The following is a 23,034-nucleotide window of genomic DNA, read 5'->3' on the forward strand; positions in this document are numbered from 1 at the left end:
GTCTAGGTTTCGCCAGCACTCTTCCTGTGCATTAAAAGCAACAGGGGCCAAGCAGCGCTTACAGAAGTATGAATTACTTGATGCCTTCTCTGTTCCATATGGTCAGCCGTGTCTCAAACAATTAATCACTTACAGAATCTTTGCATTGGATTTAAGGTTTCAGCTGTACCTGTGCCAGTGGGGGCAGCAGAAGGGAGAGGAGACTGCGTAAGCATAAAATATCAAGTTTATTAACACCCGGCGCCAAAGTCTAAGCAGCTGGCTTCTATAAACAACACTTCTCATCCCCGCCTCACCTTTACAATGCTATTATTTTATGTGATACTTACTACGAGAAATATGAGAATAGTTCCATGTATGTGTGTAGAAATATCTACCCTGATTTACGCTCGCGGAGCACTAATGGTTCACTAATCCGGACATTAGGAGCCAAAATGCCCACTTTTCAGGAACTTTTCGGAAACTTTTCGGGAACTTTGAAGCTAGCGTAGGACACATAATCTCATGTATAAAATGGAAATGTTTACATGGATCTTTAGGGGTTTGAGAATGATATGAATCCCGTAGTGGCGAAACTTTAGAGTAAAAGGGGTTGTCCAGGCCGGGGGGTCAAGTCTGTAGTGATTTTTTGTGACTGCAGACTTGTGAACACTGCATGCTGTCAGGATTCTCTGGTGCCAGCGGTCATGTAACCACAAGCATGCGATATGGATATTTCTGGCCACATTCCGACTAGACTTGTCCAGCCTCACTGAAGTCACTTGTATTGAGAAAGGCCGTGCATGTCTATTCGGCATGTAACTGCATGTTTGCAAATTGCATAATTTCCCTCTCCCGACAATCCTCACAGCGTGGACGCCGTGAGGATTCCCAAGTCTAGAGGTATGTGACTGCAAAGATCCATGAGAGTGATATGTATCCCATAATGGCAGAACTTTAGACTAAAGGGGATGTCCAGGCTCAGGGTTCAAGCTTGCTGTCACTCTGTGTAACTGCAGATTTGGGAATCCTGTGCACTGTGAGGATGCTCCGACGCCAGGAGCAAGCGGTCATGTCACCCCAAATATGTTATTTGCCTACTTGTAGTCACATGCCGACTTGATGTTCACGGCCTCACTCCTTACATGAATTTAGCTTGATTGGACACGTCTAGTTGGAATGTATCCATTAGTATGCAAATCACATACTTGTGGTCACATGAGCACCCAGCACCAGAGAATCCTGACACTGTTCTGTGATGATTCAAGGACTGCACAATTGATCCCCAAGCCTGGACAACTTTTTAAACTTATCTGTTTCTTTTTAATAAAGAAAGAGGAACAAACAATATTTATTATATTTTCTTTTTGTTCAGTTGGAGCAGTTTGCAAAAGAAGAGTTGTCCAAAATTCCAGTTGAGAGGTGTAAGAAGCTTGTTGATGGTTATAGGAAGCGATTGATTGCAGTTATTTATTCCAAAGGGTGTGCAACCAAATATTAAGCTGACGGTGCCAACAATATTGTCCGGACCATTATTGGTTATGTGTGAAATTATATCCAAGTTGCCTTTTCCCTCTGTTTTTTTCTGGTGTTCCAATACACACAAAGGAAATAAAAGTGTGTATAACAAAACATGTGTAATTGCAATAATTTTCTGGGAAAAATACTTCATTTTCAGTTTGTTCACACTTTTTTATTAAGTATATAATTCCACATGTGTTAATTCATAGTTTTGATGCCTTCAGTGTGAATGTACAATTTTCATAGTCATGAAAATACAGAAAAACCTTTAAATGAGAAGGTGTGTCCAAACTTTTGGTCTGTACTGTACGTCTGCTCTCTGCAAGATAAATCTCTTTATGATGTGTTGCTGTTTATGCAGAGCGCAGCAGCCGGGCAGCCAACGCTTATCTCGACTGCTGCGCTCTGCATTGGCAGCAACTAAAATGACAAAAGCTGCATTCTGCTCTCCCATAGCTATCTATCTCTACTCTTACTTGTAAAATTGTCAGAGAAACTGTCTCAAAACACTAAAAAGCACCAACTTTGTTATAAACTTTTCAGTTTTTGACTACTTTTTTTTAACTCTAGCTAAAGTTTGGGATAGGAGTAGAGTTAGAGTCAGGGCTTTGGATTGGGTAATCAAATAGTTACATCAAAAATAAAACCCAAAAATGTAATAAAAAAATAGACAACAATGTATAACTTTTTACATTTTATGTCTATGGGGTTCAAAATCCTTGTTTCGCCCCAAGATCCTCTCTTTGGTGTTCTTGGCGTTGTGAACTGCCAACTCGTGCCCTGCACTGGGCATAATATAGAATATCAGTTTTTCCTGAATTTTTCCTTTAATCATCTCAAGGCTCCCACAACCAATATAAGGATGAATTACTTCTGGGACTTGAGATATTAAACCGTGATGTTTGATCGGTAAAAATCAGTTTCCTCTCTATCCTAACTTTTGATGAACTGACCCCAGCTTTTTTTGTCTCTGGTGGTCACTTTTAATTAAAATCATTTTTGAATTTGAGACAATTTTTTGATTATTTTTTTTAAGCTAAATTTCTTTCGAAATAAATCCTGATTCCCGCACCCTCTCTGGATTTGTAGTCATGTCGAACATTTATTCTGCTATTATTATTTTTTTGTACGTTACAAATCCTGATATTTTCCATCTGCACAAGTAAAGTCCTCTTTATTAAGAAAATAAAATTTCTTTGGTACACATCCTGTTGACCTCTGATTTTGCCCTGTTAACCTTGTCTTTAAACATCAGGTCACCGGGGCAAGTCCATCTCGCTCAGGAAACAATGGAAAGAAAGTGTTGGCATTGTACAAACATTGGAAATAGCACACATGCCCTTATAACATGGAGGCCTGATAAGGCTATGGAAAGCTCAACTTAGAGAAGTGTTTGTTATCCACTCTGTTGACCTCTAGCCCCTGACTGTAGAATACCTCCATTAGCTGGAGATAGTAGGTGAAGGCTTCAGTCAACCCTTAGGGGAAGCATCGGTCAGAGAACTAGTACCTGTCATCAAGGCTCATAACATTTCCTATAATAGGTTTCTAAAGTAATCTGAACAATCCACAAACTTCCGATGCATTCCGTCTGTGCACCAGCTACCTACCTTTGTATGGACTTCTAGGTTTTCCCACTCTTTGAGGATCATCCCTATTTGTCCTACCTTCCTCTAAACACCAGAAATTATCTTTAATTTGAAAATAGCTCGACACACCTGTCTGCAGATTGTACAGAGCCTTGTAGCTCAAGCCCCTTCACTTCACTATAGGAGAGCTAGACCCCACCCATGGATTGGTATGGTGCCATTTTTGGAATAAAAAAAAAAAGCAGCCATGTTTTTCTAATACACTACTTTAAAAGGAGTCTGTCTGCACAGAATGACTGAGAACTGAGTAAAGGTGTTCGGTGCACCCTTGGTGTAGCCAAACTGTTCATTGCACCTTTGGCCACACCAAGGGTGCACCTTCCCGCCTACAGTGGTGTAAAAAGGTGTTTGCTCCCTTCCTGATTTCCTATTCTTTTGCATGTTTGTCACGCTTAAATGTTTCAGATTACAAAACAAATGTAAATATTTGACAAAGAAAACAGAAGTAACCACAAAGTGCAGTTTTTAAATGAAGGTCTTTATTACTAAAGGAAAAAGAAATCCAAACCTACAGGGCCCTGTGTGAAAAAGTGATTCCCCCCTAAACCTAAAAACTGGTTGGGCCACCCTTAGCAGCAACAACTGCAATCAAGCGTTTGCAATAACTGGCAATGAGTCTTTTACAAGGCTCTGGAGGAATTTTGGCCCACGCATCTTTGCAAAATTGTTGTAAAATGTAGTTTTTAAATGAAGGTCTTTATTATTTAGGGAAAAAAGAAATCCAAACCTACAGGGCCCTGTGTGAAAAAGTGATTGCCCCCACCTTAAAACATTAACTGTGGTTAATCACATCTTTGGGAAGCTGAGTTCTATTTCCCTAATACAGGTAATGAGTGCAGAGTAGGAGGGCGTCTTAAATAAAAAACTAACAGGACTGTGAGAGACCGAATTCTTGCGGGTTGGTAGGTGATCAAATACTTGTTTCATGCAATAAAATGCAAATTAATTATGAAAAAATCATACAATGTGATTTTCTGTTTTTTATTCTTAGATTCTGTCTCTCACAGGTGAAGTGTACCTAAGATAAAAATTACAGACCTCTCCATTCTTTGTAAGTGGTAAAACTTGCAAATTCGGCAGTGTATCAAATACTTATTTTATCCGCTGTATGTAGACAGATTTTTTCAGGGATTTTTTTCAGAGTTCAAGAGATAAATAGTGACTGAAAAGTGGAAAAAAAGGCATTTTACCAAATTTCTTATCTTCACTTTTAGTGTTGATTTATGATAATAAAAGTGCAGCTACTGTTTAAGTTGGTGTTGTGTTTACTATTCTGATACTTACCTATAGTATAAATTTATAAAAAAAAATAGGTGCTACCATATAGCGTATATTTGGGACTATAGGACGCAACTTATTATAAAAAAGCACATGTTTAGACAGCAGAAAATAGGAAAAACATATTTCCTATTAATTAAAAGCTCCCTGGCGGTGTAAAGAAGTAGATCAGTCAATATTACGAATTATAATGCACACGGTAAGAATAAGGAGGTGATAGAACTATTCTCAGTCTTTCTCTACAGCATGTGAATTATGCACATGTAACTTTACAGCACACAGACTATGTACACTCTCTGCAGCGCACACTGCAACATATACAGACAGCTGTTACATACAGTACAGACATTTCCTCTACATACACACAACTCTGCTACATACATACATAGCTCTGCTACATAAACACGCCTTTGCTACACATACACGGAGCTCTGCCACATATGCACACACACTGCTCAGCTACATCAACAGCTCATCTATAACACACTCAGGTCAGCTATATCAGCACACACAGCTTTGCTACGACACACTCAGCTCAATTACGTCATCAAAACACCCTGTATATATTACAAAATTTGAAGTTTTTTCTAGACATGGAACTGATCACATGACCTGAGACACCCTTCAGGTAGTCAAGACTTGTAGCTTTAGTGATGTGCTGGTCCTGGTAACTTTCTCTCCTGCCGTGCAACAATCAAACTGCTCAGTGTGAGGCAGGCGGAGAGCGAGCGGTTGTCTCAGTGATCTGGAAGGGTTAGCATTCTCCTCGAATATAGGAAACTGCCTTTAAACTAGAAGAGGCACACTTTTCAGCAAGTTTTTTTTCTTGCTAAATAATGCGTCTTACAGAAAACGGTATGTGTCCCAAACTAGTTCCCAAACACGGTATAAGTTAGTCTAAGAAAAAGAAAACGCCATACAAAAATGAAATAATTGTACGACTTTCAGGGTTTGAGAAGGCAAATACAAAAGCATTCTACCAGCCTTTGATGCTCAAACTGGTTGTGTACTGGAGGCGTTAAGTGGAATCCTCAAACAGAAACCTCAGAAAAAGGGGGTTAGAAAAACATGGCTGCTTTCTTCCAAAAACAGCACCACACCTGTCCTTAGGTTGTGTGTGGTATTGCAGCCTAATTTCATTCACTACAGTGGCGCTCAGCTATACTACTATCCAACCATATTCGAACAGTAAAATAGATCCTTGGTCTACTTTTATTGATCTGCTCTTCTTCAGGATTCCACAGGGAAGTTCCAATGGAAAACTCTAGGTTTTTGTTTTTCAAAATTGCCTTGATGTGCTATAGCAAAGAAAGAGTTCTTGTATAAAGATCACAGAAAGTGAAGAGTACCAGGTCTTTTTTGTCAGGCATTGTCTGATGTGTTCTTTGGTTTCCTTCTGTAACTCATTTCTTCCACTTTGACATACGTCTGGCACTTTATCTCGCGGTAATAAACCACAAAGGAAGCCTGCGATCATCCAACGGATGCCTCCTAAAGATGAAATATTGGCCGATTTAACCAGTATCACTAATCATAAAATGACTTTATATTATCCAATATATTAAATCTTCGTCCAGTATATTATTTTTGTGTGCCCCTGACAAAATCTGTAGCCGTTATTGATTGCGCACACATAGCTCGCTCTATTAATGGCAGTTTGTCGTTTTTCTGGCGGCGATGGCTCAATATTCTTTCCTTGTTTCTGTGATTTAATTCAAGTCCATGTATCTTATACCTTTATATTCACTCAAACTTTTGTTTATAAAAAATAAACTCCAAGCTCGTATTTAATCTTTGTTGCATTTTTTTATTTCTTTTTTAATGGATCTATATAACAAGGATGGATGCTACTCCTCTTTCTCATAGAAAGTAATATATTCTTCAAAAATGGTTCAGAATGTTACACTGATCCATCTTGCATGTTAATTAGTTATATATCGGCTTTTAAAGGGATTGTCTTATTCCTCCTCTCTGGGGCCCCTCTATTAGATTATATGGACATCATAATGGCAAGTTCACTGCTTGGTACTACGCTGAGCACTATATTATTAGTGCATACAACTCTTTCAGCTTTACTGTGTAGACTGGGACGTGGGGTGCATGTTTTTCTAAAAGGCCTATTTTCTGCTGGAGGTCTAGGAAATGCTGGACAACAGGCTTTGTAAGCCGCTCCACTACCACTCTAAGGCCGAATTTAGATGTCCATGAAACACAATCCGTATACACAAAAACCTACAAGAAACAAAATGAACATTAACCCTGCTGTAAATATATAAAAAGCAAGTGCTTTTAAATAAAATAGGGTTCTTAGTAACAATGTTTTTGATCGAAAATAGTATAAAAGCTTTCCCACCGCGACAAGGTGAACCCATTCGGGAAAGTCCTACACTTCACGGTCTAATGTTAAAAACCTTACCATGTGTCAAAGGTGACATCTGTGAATAATGGCAGACAATAGACTGGGTCCCAAACTGTGGACACCAGCCAGATTGTAGACACCAGTATACAGGCTGTAATGCACACACTGTCTGCGGGTCTCCCAACTATAACTCAACAGCCTCATTTGTGCCTATGAGGCTGTTGAGTTCAAGTTGCGAAACCCATGGCCAGTCCACACGGACCATTTTGTATGGACGTCTAAATTCAGCCTAAGGGGTTTTCATTTGTTTGCTAGAACGTTACCCATCACCGCAGTGACCAATAGCCGCACTATTATCAAGCACATGTGGTCTAACCCTAAAGGTCCATTTAGATTAGCATCTCTGCTATCATCACTGTGTCAGGATGACCAATGATTATTTATTCATTTGCATAAATTATGTTTTACAGGACTAATGTTATCACTGGTCACTACACCGATTTACATCAAAGTATTGGACTTGGACACACTCGCTCCTTAGCATTTGGATCTGACTGATTTGATCATCTTTGGGTACAAATGGGCTTTTATGGCCACTATACACATCAGATAAAAGTCAGATGTACCCACTGATTTTGGCAAAATCGTCCATCTAATTTGTATGGGGTTTTCCTAGCTCTCCGGAGGAGGAGTTAAGGATCTGGTGGTTTGAATTCAGTCACTAAATCCCTTTTGTCTTGAGAGCAGATAAGACACCGCCTGATGTTTGGGCAATAGTTATGTAATGTATTTGGCCAACTTTGGGAACGGGGCTGTACTTAATCACTTTCTGGGGAGTGTAGTATTCTATGTCCTTTTCCTGTCCCTGCTGCTGAAAAACAGCCCCACAGCATGATGCTGCCACCACCATGTTTCACTGTGGGGATGGTGTTCTTGTGGTGATGAGCTGTGTTAGTTTGGCGCCAGACATAGCCTTTACCGTGGCGGCCAAAAAGTTAAATTTTGATCTCATCTGATCACAGCACATTCTTCCATACATTTGGGGACTCTTCCACATGTCTTTTGGCAAACACAGCACGAGCCTTACAATTTTTCTCACTTCACTTCACCAACTTAGGCTATTTAGTCCTGATGCATCACACAGAAATCAGATTACAAAAATATTTAAGCACAGGTTGTAATGTAACAAAATGGGTAAAAAGCCAGGGGGTGGGGGAAAAACTTTCCCAAGCCACTGTAGTTGTATTTAATCAATTCCTTTCTTGGGTCTTTATTATCTCATTTGTTATCAATTATTTATACTATTATTATTATAAGTATTAAAAAAAGTTGTGGAATGGATTTCCATGATGAAAAAGAAAAAAAAATGAGTTAAACACAAAATGGAATTGTTTGATTAATATTTCAGCGATTTGCCCCTTTCTGTATAGAAGTATAAAATGTTTGCATATTTCTGTTTATAGTATTTTATACAACATATGTAGTTTATATCAAATTTTGTGCACTTGGCAAGTAGCTTAGGTTGCAAATGAGTTAAACCATACTATTTTATAGCTTGTTTTATGTGACGCATATATTGACTAAAGTCCAAATATATGGTGACCATTTTCAGTCATCATTTCCCATATTGATTAACTGGCAAACATGCAATAGTAATAATGAAAATATATTGATTTACTGTCCTCATTTGCCTATGAGCTTTTTATTAATTTTACGTGTTTCCCCTTCTTTCCCCCTTTATTTAATTGCTGCGCAGACCAGCCTATTGCTAAAAGAGCTTGAAAAAGACTGCTGGACTGGGGAAGACAAGTACAAAATACTCCAGTGCATTACGCCATTACTAGCCGAGCGCCAAGACCTGCGGCTTGAATGGAGAAAGAGGTGAGATTGACAATGAAGAATAATTCTGGAATTGAATCTATATTGCAATGTATATACTTCATGTACATTCTAAATGGAGATAATATATTTTAAGGACTTTTTCTTACCAAAAATGTTTTATCACCTATCCACGTAGGTATCATCACTAGTAGAATTGGTGCCAATTGATTCGCAGGATTTGGCCCATGTCTTGTAGCTTGACCGGAGCCCTGAGACCTGCCTCCTACCAGACTGGATCCGCAACTCTTCTTTTGATTAGTTGACCTGGAACTCAATGGATCAAGTTCTGCTAATCAATTCACACCAACTCAAAACATTTGTGGTCCAACCACTAGGAACGACACAATCCGGAGAATGAAGGTCCAAAAATCGCATGTGTGAAGGATAGCATACACTCTATTCACTTTTGTGAGATAGATAGGAAGACTATTTTTGTCCTTTCCAAAAAAGTATATCGAGCGGTGATCGATCATGTGCATCACTGTTCCATTCAAACCTTTGGTTCTCAGGATTCGAGGATCCTAGATGTCGGACCCACTGCCATCATCCTTTTATCACCGATCCCTGAATAGGTTATACTGCATAATTTTTAGTACAATATTAATGTTAATATTAGTAATATTAGTTCTAAGTATTAATTATTATTTTATTATTATTATTAGGTCATCATATTAAATACTTAAAAATGAGCCTTTTGTAATAATCATACTAAGGTTCAAAATCATACAATTACTTACCAATGCAGCAGTAATTTCATAAATCACATCCCAAGGGTGTACATGCCAAAAAGGCTGACTCCTTTTAGCATAAACACAGCCTTAGTAATGTCAAAGTGACCTCACCATAAAAACGGATGGTAATCTGCTAGTAACATCCAATTTAATAACAGTACACTGGTAGACTTTTCGTTTATTTTCGAAATTATCATTAAAAAAACTGTCCAAAAATTATCCTACTTCATAATTTGTGATCAGGCAGATTGTTTTGTGCAGAATACTAACTAAAATTGACTGTAACCGTCAGAAGTAACATTATCCTGCTTTAACTGAGACAAATGAGGTTTCATATATTTCATATTGCCTTCCACATTAATATAAGGGAAATATATATATTTGTATCGTGTTAGCGAGTAAAAAAATATTTAGATTTGAGAGTCCTCAGTGGTTGATACCTTTTAATGGCTAACTGAAAAGATGGTAACAAGTTGCAAGCTTTCCAGACTACTCAGGTCTCTTCATCAGGCCTGAGTAGTCTTGAAAGCTTGCAATTTGTTACCATCTTTTCAATTAGCAAGTAAAAGGTATCAACCACTGAGGACATTCAAATCTAAATATTCTTCCACATTAAAACGTTTGCCATAGGCAAAGTATACCAGTTGTGACCTGTGTTTGGTAGGACTACTGCCCGGACTGGCTGACACCAGTGGTGGTGGTGCTTCTGCTACTGGCTACAACATTTATAGCCATGGTCTGTTTTTTTTTGTTTTTTTTTTGCTACCCTGTACATTGCTACTTTTTCTTTTACCATACATTTGCCAACAGTATAATTAACTGCTGACAATCTTTCCATCCCCAATTATTCCATTCTTGCCAAAACGGACATAGAAAGAAATGCTGGGAAGTTAGGTAGGTACACATGCAAAATGTTGCAGAAGTCTGCACTATAGGTATGGTGTGTATGGTATTTCAATTTTTTCAACAAAATTCAATCCAATTCACAAAAAAAAGTGAAATGCTAGGTAGGAACAAAAAGCCAGAACCTGTAACAGGGTGCTGTATTGGTGTAGCATGTACGGATGTAAAATTTGACTAGTAAAACAGATGCCTAAACAAATTGTTTATGACATGCACACTTTGTGAGGTAAACAGTCACAGTTAAATGTCTAGATTGTACAGAATTTTCGAGGGGATTTCCCCCCGTCTCAAAGACGATTGAAAAGTAAATGTAAAAACGCAATACTGTTGTTTGTGACAAGTAAGTACAGCGTCTGGCACTTATTTGAAAGTTTTTTCTTTTTATAAAGGCTATTGCGCTGTCTTACTTCTGCTTTCTAGTGCATTAAATTGAAGAAAAAAATGTGTAACTGTAATTGCGGTAGTACAAATGCCAGCTACTATGGTAAGTTGGTGTAAGAGAAAGAAAATGAGAAGAAAAAGAACAGGAGAAATACTGACCGAACATGTAGATTCCTTAAGTCAGTCGCAACTGGACAGCATAACATTCCCCAGAAATGAAGAATCCCTGATCCAGAGTTACCAGTTTTTATAAAATCTCAGCAGAGTATTATACACTTAACCAAACCTTATAGTGAAGATAAGTATTCACTTTATGATGTATCTCTATCATTGTTGAACAAGCGTTTAGCTTCCAATAGAATAATATCAGGCTGCCAGGTGCTTCTGGGATCTGAGCCCCCACCCATCGCGGTTCCCTGAGGATTTCCTCCATCTTTACATTTAACAGTGCGATTTCAGGACATGTATCCACTGTAGACCAACCAACTGTGAATATAAGATCAAATACATCATTCCAGAATTATTCCAAGTTTGTCACTTCCAAAACAAATGGAACAGATCTGCAAGGAGACCACAGCCCTTTCCAACGTGCAGAGGAATATTGAGGATTACTTTTTGACATCTTTAATGGGGAGAGATAAAGGCTCAAATGTATTTTTTATTCTTGAAGTTCCTCATTTGTAGTAATTTCTGTTCCTAATTGTTTTTAAGCATGATTTTACTTGATGTATTAAGGAGCTTGAAAGTGGTTAACAAAGAAGGCCTTTCTAATTGGACACTGAAAGATAATCGTGAACGAGCACTCTTATAAACACTTGTTTCACGATTATTTTTCGATGTAAACAGGCTGCCGATCACCTAATGAACGAGCAAAATCCTTGTTCTTCGGGTGAAATTATCTTTTGCACAACAGAAAAGATCATCGTTCTTGGCGTTGCTCTGTGTAAACAGAACTACAGCAGCCTATACGCACTGAGCGATCTATGACATTGGTTTCTTTGTTCTGCCCATGTAAACAGGCATTTAAACGATCGATCAGTAAAGTTGGTACCGATCAGCAGTCGTATTGTGCTGCCAGTTCGGTCCGTGTAAACAGACTCTTCGAATTCTGGTGTATTTTGAAATTCACATATAAATCTATTTGTTTGGGGGTTTTTTTTGGGGGAGGGGGCGATGATGGAGGCTTTTTTAACATTTTAGTCATTTGTTTTTAAAATACAGAAATACAGCTTGTTCTACATATGCCATTTTTACAGTTGGCTGCTGTATAGGACTTAAAAACTCTTAAAGTGTTGCAAGAACACAGAAGGCAAAAAAAACACTTGCAAAATGGCGCTAAAAAAGACTCGAAAGAAAAAGCCTAAAACACAAGAAATTCAACCCAATATATACCAGCTTGACTTGTGGCATTTTGCCACCTTTGACTTGCAGATGTGTTTCTGAGATCATTATCAGGTTGGTCAACGCTTGGACTCTACACGGAGGATCTAATGTCACGTCATCATGTTAAAACCCTCTTAACAACTTGTGATACGTCGAGTAAATAGGACAAAACAGACTTGTTAAAAGAAGCAGACCACCGCTTCCTCATTATGCTCTGTTTGTTTATGGTGGGTGACATTAGTCCGACAGACATATCGCCCAACTGACTATGTGACCCTTTCCTGAGGCCTTCTTTGTAACCTGCAGAAAAGACACCTAAAACATCGGGATGGTCAAATGTTGTTTGAGCAATGTGCTCAAAAAATAATGGCAATTGCAAATTTAAGTAAGTCCTTAAACAACGTTGATCATCCGCTTTTATATGCAAAAAATATATCTGTGTAACATGCATATAAAATTGTATTTTAAGGAAACCAGCCCTAACGTGTTTCCATTGGCTTTGCTGTTAAATATTTTTCAATTGGATTATGTGCATGAAATTCAGACAAATGTTTAATTCCTTGATCACTACTTTTTGTTACATACCATTCTGAAAAGCTCCGTATATATTGCGCATGATATATTGTATACAGTTTTGGCCATGTAGGTAAAAGAAGGATATAGTTGAGCTAGATCGGGGGCAACCAAAGTAATACATAGAATTGGTAAATGGCAATAAGAATATCATATGTGTGGTTTGGAAAAAGAAAAGGATGTAGGGGCGATCTAATCCCTATGTACAATATTTATCAAAGATCAGTAACTATAGCTTGGAAATATCTACAATCTCTGAACAAATCAACACTTCTGGTACATTAACAAAGGCTGAAAAATCCTAGTATGGCTAATTTACCGATAATCATGCAACATAAATAGACTGTCAATCACCAGCGAGTAAATGAAACACTCCTTCGTCAAGTGAAATAATTTTTAAGCTTTCTTAAAAACCGTAGTTCTCGACAGCCTAAACGTTCTACCACTGTCTGCAGGGTCTCCAGACTTGTCTCCCTTTGAGCACATCTGGGGATATCATTGGTCGGCAATTGCAAAGAGAGCTGCCAGCAGCAGCGCTTGATGATTTGGCCAAGTGCATTCAACATGGTAGAACATTCCTCAGACAACCATGAATAACCAATAATGAGTGATAGCAGCAAAGGCTGTAAGTGCAGGGATTTCTGTGCTTGACACTCATACTTGAAACTGAATAGATAGAGATGTCTTGAAAACTTTCTTTCCATTTTTTCATCATTTGCAGATCATTAACAAGTCTATCCATCTTGTGATTTCTATAGTTCCACGACTTTTCTTTCTTGGTGTTGCAATTTCAATGTTCAGGAGTGCGTATGTAAACACATCTGCCATCCATATATGTATATTGTAAGATGGCTGCCGGACCGGTCCTTGAGGGGAGATCTGTGTCATCGAGGTTGGTAGCTTTAGTGATGTAAACCCGGTAAAGCATGCTCCAACACATATAGTGCTGAGAGGGTTAATAGGGCATATCAGGGCCGGGTTTTATGAGCAGTCATGAGATGGGTGGGAATGGCTGCTCACATATCCCCACCCCGGGGGTGTGGTTTAGTAAATAAAATGGAGACCAAGTGTCTTATTCAGTGTCTGTGGCTGGAGGTGTGGAGACCTCCCATGTGTGTTGCTGAGGACACTGACCTGAGCGGGCGAACCCGCTATACTGTATGGACTGTTTATTTTCTATTTTTACTCTGTTCCGGAAAAGGCCGTCTTTTTGTTTGCTTATGCTGAGCGGTTTATGAATAAACCTGCCTGAACATCTTTATGAAATCATTTCCTGTGCCTACCTCAAACACGGCTGAGTGAGTACCAAACCCTGCGAAATATACATACATACATACAATAGGGAAAATAAGTATTTGATCCACTGCTGATTTTACAAGTTTTCCCACCTACAAAGAATGGAGAGGTCTGTAACTTTTATCGTAGGTACACTTCAACTGTGAGAGACAGAATCTTAAAAAATCTAGAAAATCGCATTAATTTGCATTTCATTGCATGAAGTAAGTATTTGATAAAATAGAAAAACAGAATTTAATATTTGGTACAGAAACCTTTCTTTGCAATTAGAGGTCAGATGTTTCCTGTAGTTCTTGACCAAGTTTGCACACACTGCAGCAGGGATTTTGGCCCACTCCTCCATACAGATCTTCTCCAGATCTTTCAAGTTTCAGGGCTGTTGCTAGGCAGTATTGAGTTTCAGCTCCCTCCTAACATTTTCTTTTGGGTTCAGGTCTGGAGACTGGCTAGGCCTCTCCAGGACCTTGAAATGCTTCTTACGGAGCCACTCCTTAGTTGCCCTGGCTGTGTGTTTCGGGTCATTGTCATGCTGGAAGACCCAGCCACGACCCATCCTCAATGCTGTTACTGAGGGAAGGTGGTTGTTGGCCAAAATCACGCCATACATGACCCCATCCACCCTCCCTTCAATACGGTGCAGTTGTCCTGTCCCCTTTTCAGAAAAGCACCCAAAAAGTATAATGTTTCCCCCCACCATGCTCCACGGTTGGGGCAGTGTTCTTGGGGTCGTACTCCTCCTTCTTTTTCCTCCAGACACAGTGAGTGGCTTTGATACCAAAAAGTTATTTTTTGGTCTCATCTGACAACATGACCGCCTCCCATGCATCCTCTGGATCATCCAGATGGTTATTGGCGAACTTCAAACGGGCCTGGACATGTGTTGGCGTGATCAGGGGGACTGTGCATGCCCTGCAGGATTTTAATCCATGACTGCATAGTGTGTTACTAATGGTAATGTTTGATACTATGGTCCCAATAATTGTGCCAACAGTTGTTGCCTTCTCACCAAGCTGCTTGTTGTCCTGTAGCCCATCCCAGCCTTGTGCAGGTCTACAATTGTGTCCCTGGTGTCCTTGGACAGCTCTTTGGCCATGGTGGAGAGGTTGGAGTGTGATTGAGTGTGTGGACAGGTGTTTTTTATACAGGTGACAAGCACAAATAGGTTCAATTAATACAGGTAGTGAGTGCAGAATAGGAGGGCTTCTTGAAGAAAAACTAAAAGGCCTTAGAGAGCCAAAGTTCTTGCTGGTTGGTAGGTGAGCAAATACTTATGTCATGCAATAAAATGCAACTTAATTATTTAAAAATCATACAATGTGATTTTTGGGATTTTTTTTAAGATTCTATCTCTCACAGTTGAAGTGTACCCAAAAATTACAGACCTCTCCATTCTTTGTAGATGATAGTATTTGCAAAATCAGCAGTGAATCTGAGTATATATGTTTGTATATGTGTGTGTATGTATGTATGTTTGTATGTACAGTGGGTACAAAAAGTATTCTGACCCCTTTAAATTTTTCACTCTTTATTTTATTGCAGACATTTGGTAACTTCTAAAAAGTTCATTTTTTTCTCATTAAAGTACACTCTGCACCCCATCTTGACTGCAAAAAAAACTGAAATGTAGAAATTTTTGCAGATTTATTAAAAAAGAAAAATGGAAATATCACATGGTCATAAGTATTCAGACCCTTTGCTCAGTATTGAGTAGTAGCACCCTTTTGAGCTAGTACAGCCATGAGTCTGTTTGGGAATGATGAAACAAGTTTTTCACACCTGCATTTGGGGATCCTCTGCCATTCTTCCTTGCAGATCCTCTCCAGTTCCGTCAGGTTGGATGGTGAATGTTGGTGGACAGCCATTTTCAGGTCTCTCCAGAGATGCTCAATTGGGTTTAGGTCAGGGCTCTGACTGGGCCAGTCAAGAATGGTCACAGAGTTGTTCTGAAGCCACTCCTTTGTTATTTTAGCTGTGTGCTTAGGGTCATTGTCTTGTTGGAAGGTGAACCTTCGGCCAAGTCTGAGGTCCAGAGCACTGTGGAAGAGGTTTTCATCCAGGATATCTCTGTATTTGGCCGCATTCATGTTTCCTTCAATTGCAACCAGTCGTCCTGTGACGCATGTCCTGTGAGAAAGTGCACTAGTAACAATAGGTTACTAGTTTTTATTTATGGTTTTTATTTTGACTGGAATTTGTGTCCGGGATGTAGGAGTGACCAAAAGAGCCTGGGTGGGAAAGGTCTCTACCATAGTCTAATCTGGGTCTTACAGGCCTAATAACAGGCAGATGCATTACTTCATCAAGGTATGTTGTGTTGGGACTAGAGAAAGGCAGCTCATGGTGGACCGTCTATGTCAGAGACAGAAATGCCTGTGACAGCATGTTGGCGGGACCTTTTGCTTTGTTTTGCCTTACCCAAAAAGAAAGAAAAAGTTGCAAATCATGCACACGGGAGTGATTTAAACATATCACCGAGCACGCTATAAATACTCGGTGCTCGGCAGAGCATTCTCGGCAAAAGTGTTAACAAGACATACTCGCTCATCACTAATAGCTACTAAAGGTAACATCCTCACCTGTTACCTGTTTGCTTGTAATCAGTGTGTGTGCCTAAAAGCTGAGTGAGTTTCTGGGATCCAGACAGACTTTGCATCTTTCATCCAGCCACTGACATTTCTGTATTGTTAGTCATGGGGAAAGCAAAAGAATTGCCAACGGATCTATGGGAAAAGATAGTTGAACTGTATAACACAGGAAAGGAATGCAAAAAAATATCCAAGGAATTGATAATGCCAGTCAGCAGCGTTCAAACTGTGATTAACAAATGGAAAATCAGGTTATCTGTAAAAACCAAACCAGGATCAGGTAGACCAGCAAAAATTTCAGCCACAACTGCCAGGAAAATTGTTCGGGATGCAAAGAAAAACCCACACATAACATCAGCTAAAATTCTGGACTCTATCAAAACTAGCGGTGTGGCTGATTCAAGATGCACAATAAGGAGGCACTCCTTATTGACTCTCTGTCAATCCCTTCACTGGCTTCCCTTTGCCCAGAGACTCCAGTTGAAAACCCTAACCACGGCAAACAAAGCCATTCACAACCTGTCTCCTCCATATATCTGTGACCTGGTCTCCCTGTACATACCTGCACGCAACCTCCGATCCTCACAGGATCTCCTTCTCTACTTCCATCTTATCTCTTCTTCCCACAATCGCATACAAGATTTCTCTCGTGCATCCCCCCTACTCTGGAACTCTCTACCCCAACATATCAGACTCTCACCTACCGTGGAAACCTTCAAAAGGAACCTAAAGACCCACCTCTTCCAACAAGCTTACAACCTGCAGTAACCACCGCCTCACCATACCGTTCACCTACTGTATCCTCACCCATCCCTTGTAGATTGTTAACCCTCACAGGGGAGGGTCATTGCTCCTCCTGTACCAGTCGCTGTCACGTTTTGTTCAAGATTATTGTAATTATTGTTGTATGTATACCCCTTTCACATGTAAGGCGCCATAGAATAAATGGCGCTATAATAATATATATACGTACGTATATCTACTCCAGGAGTTGCACCTAGAAAAAAAAATTGTAAAAATTATTTGTCAACACATATCTTAATTTTGAGTATTAAAGACCCTAGTCGGATGAAATTCAAACTCCATTATGTTATTATGTTATAATACATCGGTATATTATGCAATAGTACTGGTCCTAAGTCACTATGTAAAAATATTGATCTGAACGTTTTATATATATACTGGAGCATTTCCCCTTGTGGCATACATCTAAACAGATCTTGAAAGTATTCCGGTGTTGACTGCTTGGTCTGCTCAACCGTCTTATTTGACAAAGATGTTTTCTTAGTCCCAGTGTATTGAAAACACAAGAACTTGATGAAAGAATGATAAGTGGGTAAAGACTTTTTAGCAGACAAGAGAGATTAGGTGCCCTGGACAGGTTTAGCCAAGAACAAAGGAGATTGAGAGAAGATAAGTGTTTTAAGAATGTTTAAAGGGGAGGCACATAGAATCAACACACGGATCGGATGTGTACGACTCAATGTTTTTGTAGCCTTGGGCTTACATGGGTAGCCTCAAGAGTATGGTGCGGTATTTGTCATCCTTTCTGTAGTTAACCTGAGGTTAAAGTTATGTGTATAAGTCACTTGGTCATCTTTACATTCTAACAACTAGTCTGATCAAATGCGGCTCTTTTAACCAGACACCAAGGGCATCGGCCTATCACCCCGGGAACAAAAACTTGCCAAAAGTTTTGAAATCCAATCTGCCTGATCCTTGTTTCCCTCAATGCTAGGAAACGGGGCATAACATATCTGACTCCATACACGTGGGATAGATCCTTGCGTTTTTGAAACCCCATCGAAGAGCATAATCATGTAGGGGTAGAGACCCCGATTCTAGTGATATCACTTACTGGTCTGTTTGTCATTAAGATCCCTGTTGTCTCTTCTGCAGATCTAGCAGTTCTCTAAATGCTGAGCTCTGTATAACCCTGCCCACACCACTGATTGGCTGCTTTCTGTGTACACTCTGCATAGACAGAAAGCTACCAATCAGTGGTGGGAACGGGGTTAGCGTGCTTTGACATTGCGCTCAGGCACCCGTTCAGTGGCCCGTCGGGGCTTACGTCCGAACCCCCCACAAAGCGGGATTCGGATGTATGATGCCTACTTCGTCTGAGTGTCCGTCTCCAGTAGACTTCCGAAAATGATGCACATCAAAGCGCACGTTCGCTCTGCCGGCACCATTGTAGTCTATGACCTCATTGGCACATACCTCCCTAGGGAGTTCGGACGTAAGCCCCAACGGGGCCACTGAACGGGCACCAAACCGAAATGTGAAAGCACCCTTATATGGTGCTCATGAATATGGAGAACTACAGGGCTCCTGGTTTAGCAGTCCTCTGATTAAACAGTGATTTTATCAAAGCTACAGTAAGCAGTGACACATCACTGGTATCAGGGTCTCTGTCTCTACATCATGCTGCTTTCAGATTAAGAGGCAAAAACGTTGCGACAAATTCCTTTTAAAAGGGTAGTTCCATCTTGGTACTATATGCTATCACTTATTGATTGCTGGGGGTCATAACGCTAGGGTCCTCAACAGTCCTGAGAATGGAGGGGCTGCAGCAGTGCTTCTCTTTTCCAGTTTTTCCTTTATATAGGGGTATTCCTTCTAAGCCCCGGGTACTCTACGCTGTTTGCATAACTCCCATATTAATGAAATGGAGTTACAAAAACATCATAGCAATGGGCGTTACTCTGATGGAATACCTCCCATTCATTTCTGGTGAGTTACGCAGCTGCACTCAGCTATTTTCGGATCCCCACTATTAGTGGCCGGGACCTAGAAACAGGTATTCCCTTCTTGTCCATGACAGACAGAGATGGAAATAGCCCTTTAAGTGCCCTGATGTAACCATTTAGTCTTGGAAATCTGACTTTAGATGAAGGACACGCCATGTTGATTTTCGTTAGACACCTCCAAGTTAAAGGGGTGAGTTGAAAATAATACATAGAAATGTAATAAAAGGATATAGTAGGAATAGTAGCACCATTGAGAAAGAGCTCAGGATATGTGATTTCTCATCCGTAGTTTACATCGGTGATGATGACAGACAGACCTGCTCCTTTTTTGACCTTCAACCTCTTCTTTGCCATCTGACTTTGCCACCTTCTCCTGACCCCTGGCGACTCTTCCAATCTTTCACCTGGGCTTTTTTGTAATTTGCAAGGCTTTCAGTAAGCCTAATTCAGCATCAACACTCAGAATCACTGGAGCCTCCATTGTCTTGTGTCTGACTGAGCTTATTGAATGGCTTGTGAATAACCTGTAGCTGATACATCCTCTTTCGAGTTTGATACAATGCATCATTATTTTACATACAGTGTAAACTCCATATAGCAACAATATAATTTTTATGTATGTGGAATGTTCCAAATTTAAAAATAATACATGTTTCAACTATTTTAATGCTATTACTAAACGCTGTTATTTCAGCCAATTCATGAAAGAAACCAACTTTAAATATTCAGATGACCTTGTGATGATAGAAAGAGATCATAGTGTAACACTAATGTCGGCATCCCTGCATGGTTCCTCTTCCTCATGTATGCAGGGATGCCGACATACTGACCTCCCCGACCATGCAGTGAGCTCCCCATCTCCTGCTTTCTGTCTCTCCTTCCTCTGCACACCCCGCAGGCTACCCTGTTCTTAAAGGGGCAGCATTGAAAATGCCCCCAGCCAATATCTGGGAGGAATCTAGTATAAAAGGCACCTTCCCCAGTTGGGAGATGCCTGAGCAACTCTTGTAGTTTCCCTACAACTATTGGGTGTGCAACTGTATGTTGCCAGGTCCCCCTTCCTAATATTGAAGTTGTACGGGAACAGGTTCAGGATACCTGAAGCTGCTCTGGCAGTACCTGAAACCTGACGCCGCTCTGGCGGTACCTGAACCCTGAAACCGCTCTGGTGGAACCTGAACTCTGGAGCCGCATAGGCTGTGCCTGGAGCCACACCGGCAGTACCTGAACCCTGGAGCCGCAACTGTCTGGTGATTCCGAATCATACTATCTGATCAGATTCCAAATCCAGTCCTGCCTGTGACTCCGAGTCCATGACCGTGACTGCATTCCTTCACTTTTGGGTTCAGCAGCTGCGGTACCGGGGACTGCCTAGGAGTGGTACCTGGCTGCTACCTGCAGCTCAAGCCTGACTTCACCATCAGGAGGTCCAGTGAAAACCAGGTAGCCGCTTAGCTACGCCCCTCCTAGGTAAGCTCGGCCCCTTGGCGCAGTGGGTCCACGATCCACGTGCGCCATCCGCATGCTTGACAATATTGTGAGGGGATGGTCCAATTTTTTTTGTTTTAGTAATAATTGTTAACACTGTAGCATAGCTGGGAAGGACAGAGTTAAATCCCAGCTCTGCAGGGTCTTGATTAGATGCACATGTAGAGTTTTGCTAAGAAGCAGGAAGTAGCTTCACTGTGGACCAGTCTCCTGAGATGGTATCCGTCTGCTGGATGTTGAGCAGAGTCGAGTGTGAGTGACCAGCGAATGTGTCAGTCTGCTGGGGAAGCAGAGCAGAATGGAGGTGTCTTGAAACTGAGAAGAGTATGCACGGGCTGTATGCAGAGAACCGCAAGTTTGGACAGTAGCTGTTTTGTGTGACCGAGCGGAGACTAGCTCAGCCATGTATGAGGAGCCAGGGTCTGTTCTGTGTAGTTAGCGACTGGACAATGCTAGGGATTTTTGTTTAAGTTTATTTTTGTGCTATGCAACCGGTGGAAAGCAATTAAAACTGCATTTCCTGTGTGAACGCTACCTAAGGCCCAATGCCTACCAGAGACAGTGAGTCCCTACAACACCTTAATGGTTTTTAGAAGTGACAACTGCCATTACGGCTCACCCAGGGGTTTTCAGCTGGCTCTAAGATTCCCATGTGGCAAATCTGTTCAATTGCCTATGATCTACAGTATATTGAGCAGGGTGTCTATTTCTATACTTTGTAAAAACTGGAAACAAATAGGTTAAACCTGCGCTGCCATCTGAAGGATGATGAGACAGGATTCCAAGATTGCGATTTAATGGTCAACGCGTTTCAAACTTCTTCATCACGACAAAGCGCAGGTCATCATTTCTGCACTTTACTATACAGCAGCTTGGAAAAGTTGCCCATCAACTTCACAGTCTACAATTATTTAGATCAGTTTTTCATACACCAATTATATCTAAGCCTGTTATGACCGTTTCCCTTTTCTGTCTTTCATGTAAATTTTCCTTGCACATGTCAACCAGACTACCTCCAATGTGCCAGTAGAAAGCAGGAAGACAACCAGCAACCGCAATTGAAAGGACTATAAAAACATTATTTATTAGTCACTATTAAAATATCAAAAGGGAAAAAATAAAACTAGACACACTAGGCCTACGCGTTTCGGGCACTAAGGATCTTAATAGATTGAGCGATACCTGGACAGAGTGAGCTGATGTTTTATTTTTTCTTTGCCTTTGTACCTCCAATGAGACCATTCCTACTTCTTACTTTTCAGAGTGTGGAGCAAACTTTAAAATGTTTGCTCCGTTTTGTCAAACGCGTTGATTTGCAACAGTTTTCAGTTTAAATGGATTGATAAATTCCCAACAAACTTATGTTTGGTTACCTTCTCTATCGTAGTACAGACTCAGGTGTACGTCCCGTTACAATGCGGTTTTCAGAGCAGTGACTTGTAAAGATAGAGATCCATCTAGCGGTTGGCACCTACTGTTTGGCTGACCCGTGGAGTGATGCAGACCTAAGCCCCCTCCATCGTGAAGGTCGCAGTGGCTTTCGAATGCATTGTTAAAGGGAATTTGAACAGTATGATGTAGGTGCAGAGACCCTGATTCCAGTTATGTCACTTACTAGGCTGTGCTTTGCTGTTTCAATAAAATCAGTGTTTTATCAGCAAGAGATTATCACTAGAGGACTAGGTGTCTCGTGCCTCCTAGTCCAAGTTGTTGTGTATAACCCCTTCCCCACCACTGATTAGCATCTTTCTGCCTATGCACATTGTTCACAGAAAGTTGCCAATCAGTGATGTGGGTGGGGATATACACAGCTCAGCATTCACAGCACTGCCAGATCTACAGCATATAAAACAGTGATTGTACCAAACAGCAAGTGATACATCCTGGAATCAGGATCTCCACTCTCCATCCGTTTTAATTGTAATTCCCCTGTGTATCTACAATGCTCCCGAGAGAGGGATAAATTTTGTACTTTACTAAGATAATCTTGACTGAAGCCTATGTCACATCTGAAAAACATGTGCTGTCAATTATTTCTGCGTATAGCACACAGACCGAAAATGCAGTCTGGCATAAAACATATTCTGTTAACACCTGTAGAAAGTCATGGTTTCATCGTCCGCATTCTCCGACAATAAGGTCAGACTGCTTTTGGTGAACACACCTGTCTAATATGTTCCGGAACTGTCCCGGTAACTTTCCATCCACTCGTTTCAAGTGGAGGGTTCCTGTTCATCAACATGCTTTCAGCACTATAGGAGCTGGAACTTCCTTTCC

At 40.5% G+C, this 23,034-nt stretch overlaps 1 protein-coding gene across 2 annotated transcripts in view; it reads left to right on the forward strand.

The window, feature by feature from the left end:
- The window catches only part of FTO (FTO alpha-ketoglutarate dependent dioxygenase), a 289,914-nt gene that overhangs the window by 112,498 nt on the left and 154,382 nt on the right, over positions 1-23,034 (forward strand). For both annotated transcript variants that reach the window (XM_073659382.1, XM_073659383.1), the window contains exon 8: positions 8,543-8,667. In XM_073659382.1, coding sequence (XP_073515483.1) covers positions 8,543-8,667 — 125 coding nt within the window. The remainder of the gene's footprint in view (positions 1-8,542; positions 8,668-23,034) is intronic.

This window comes from Phyllobates terribilis, unplaced genomic scaffold (genome assembly GCF_046119375.1).
Source record: "Phyllobates terribilis strain yellow unplaced genomic scaffold, ASM4611937v1 Scaffold_13__5_contigs__length_258822181, whole genome shotgun sequence".
NCBI classification, from domain to species: Eukaryota; Metazoa; Chordata; class Amphibia; order Anura; family Dendrobatidae; genus Phyllobates; species Phyllobates terribilis.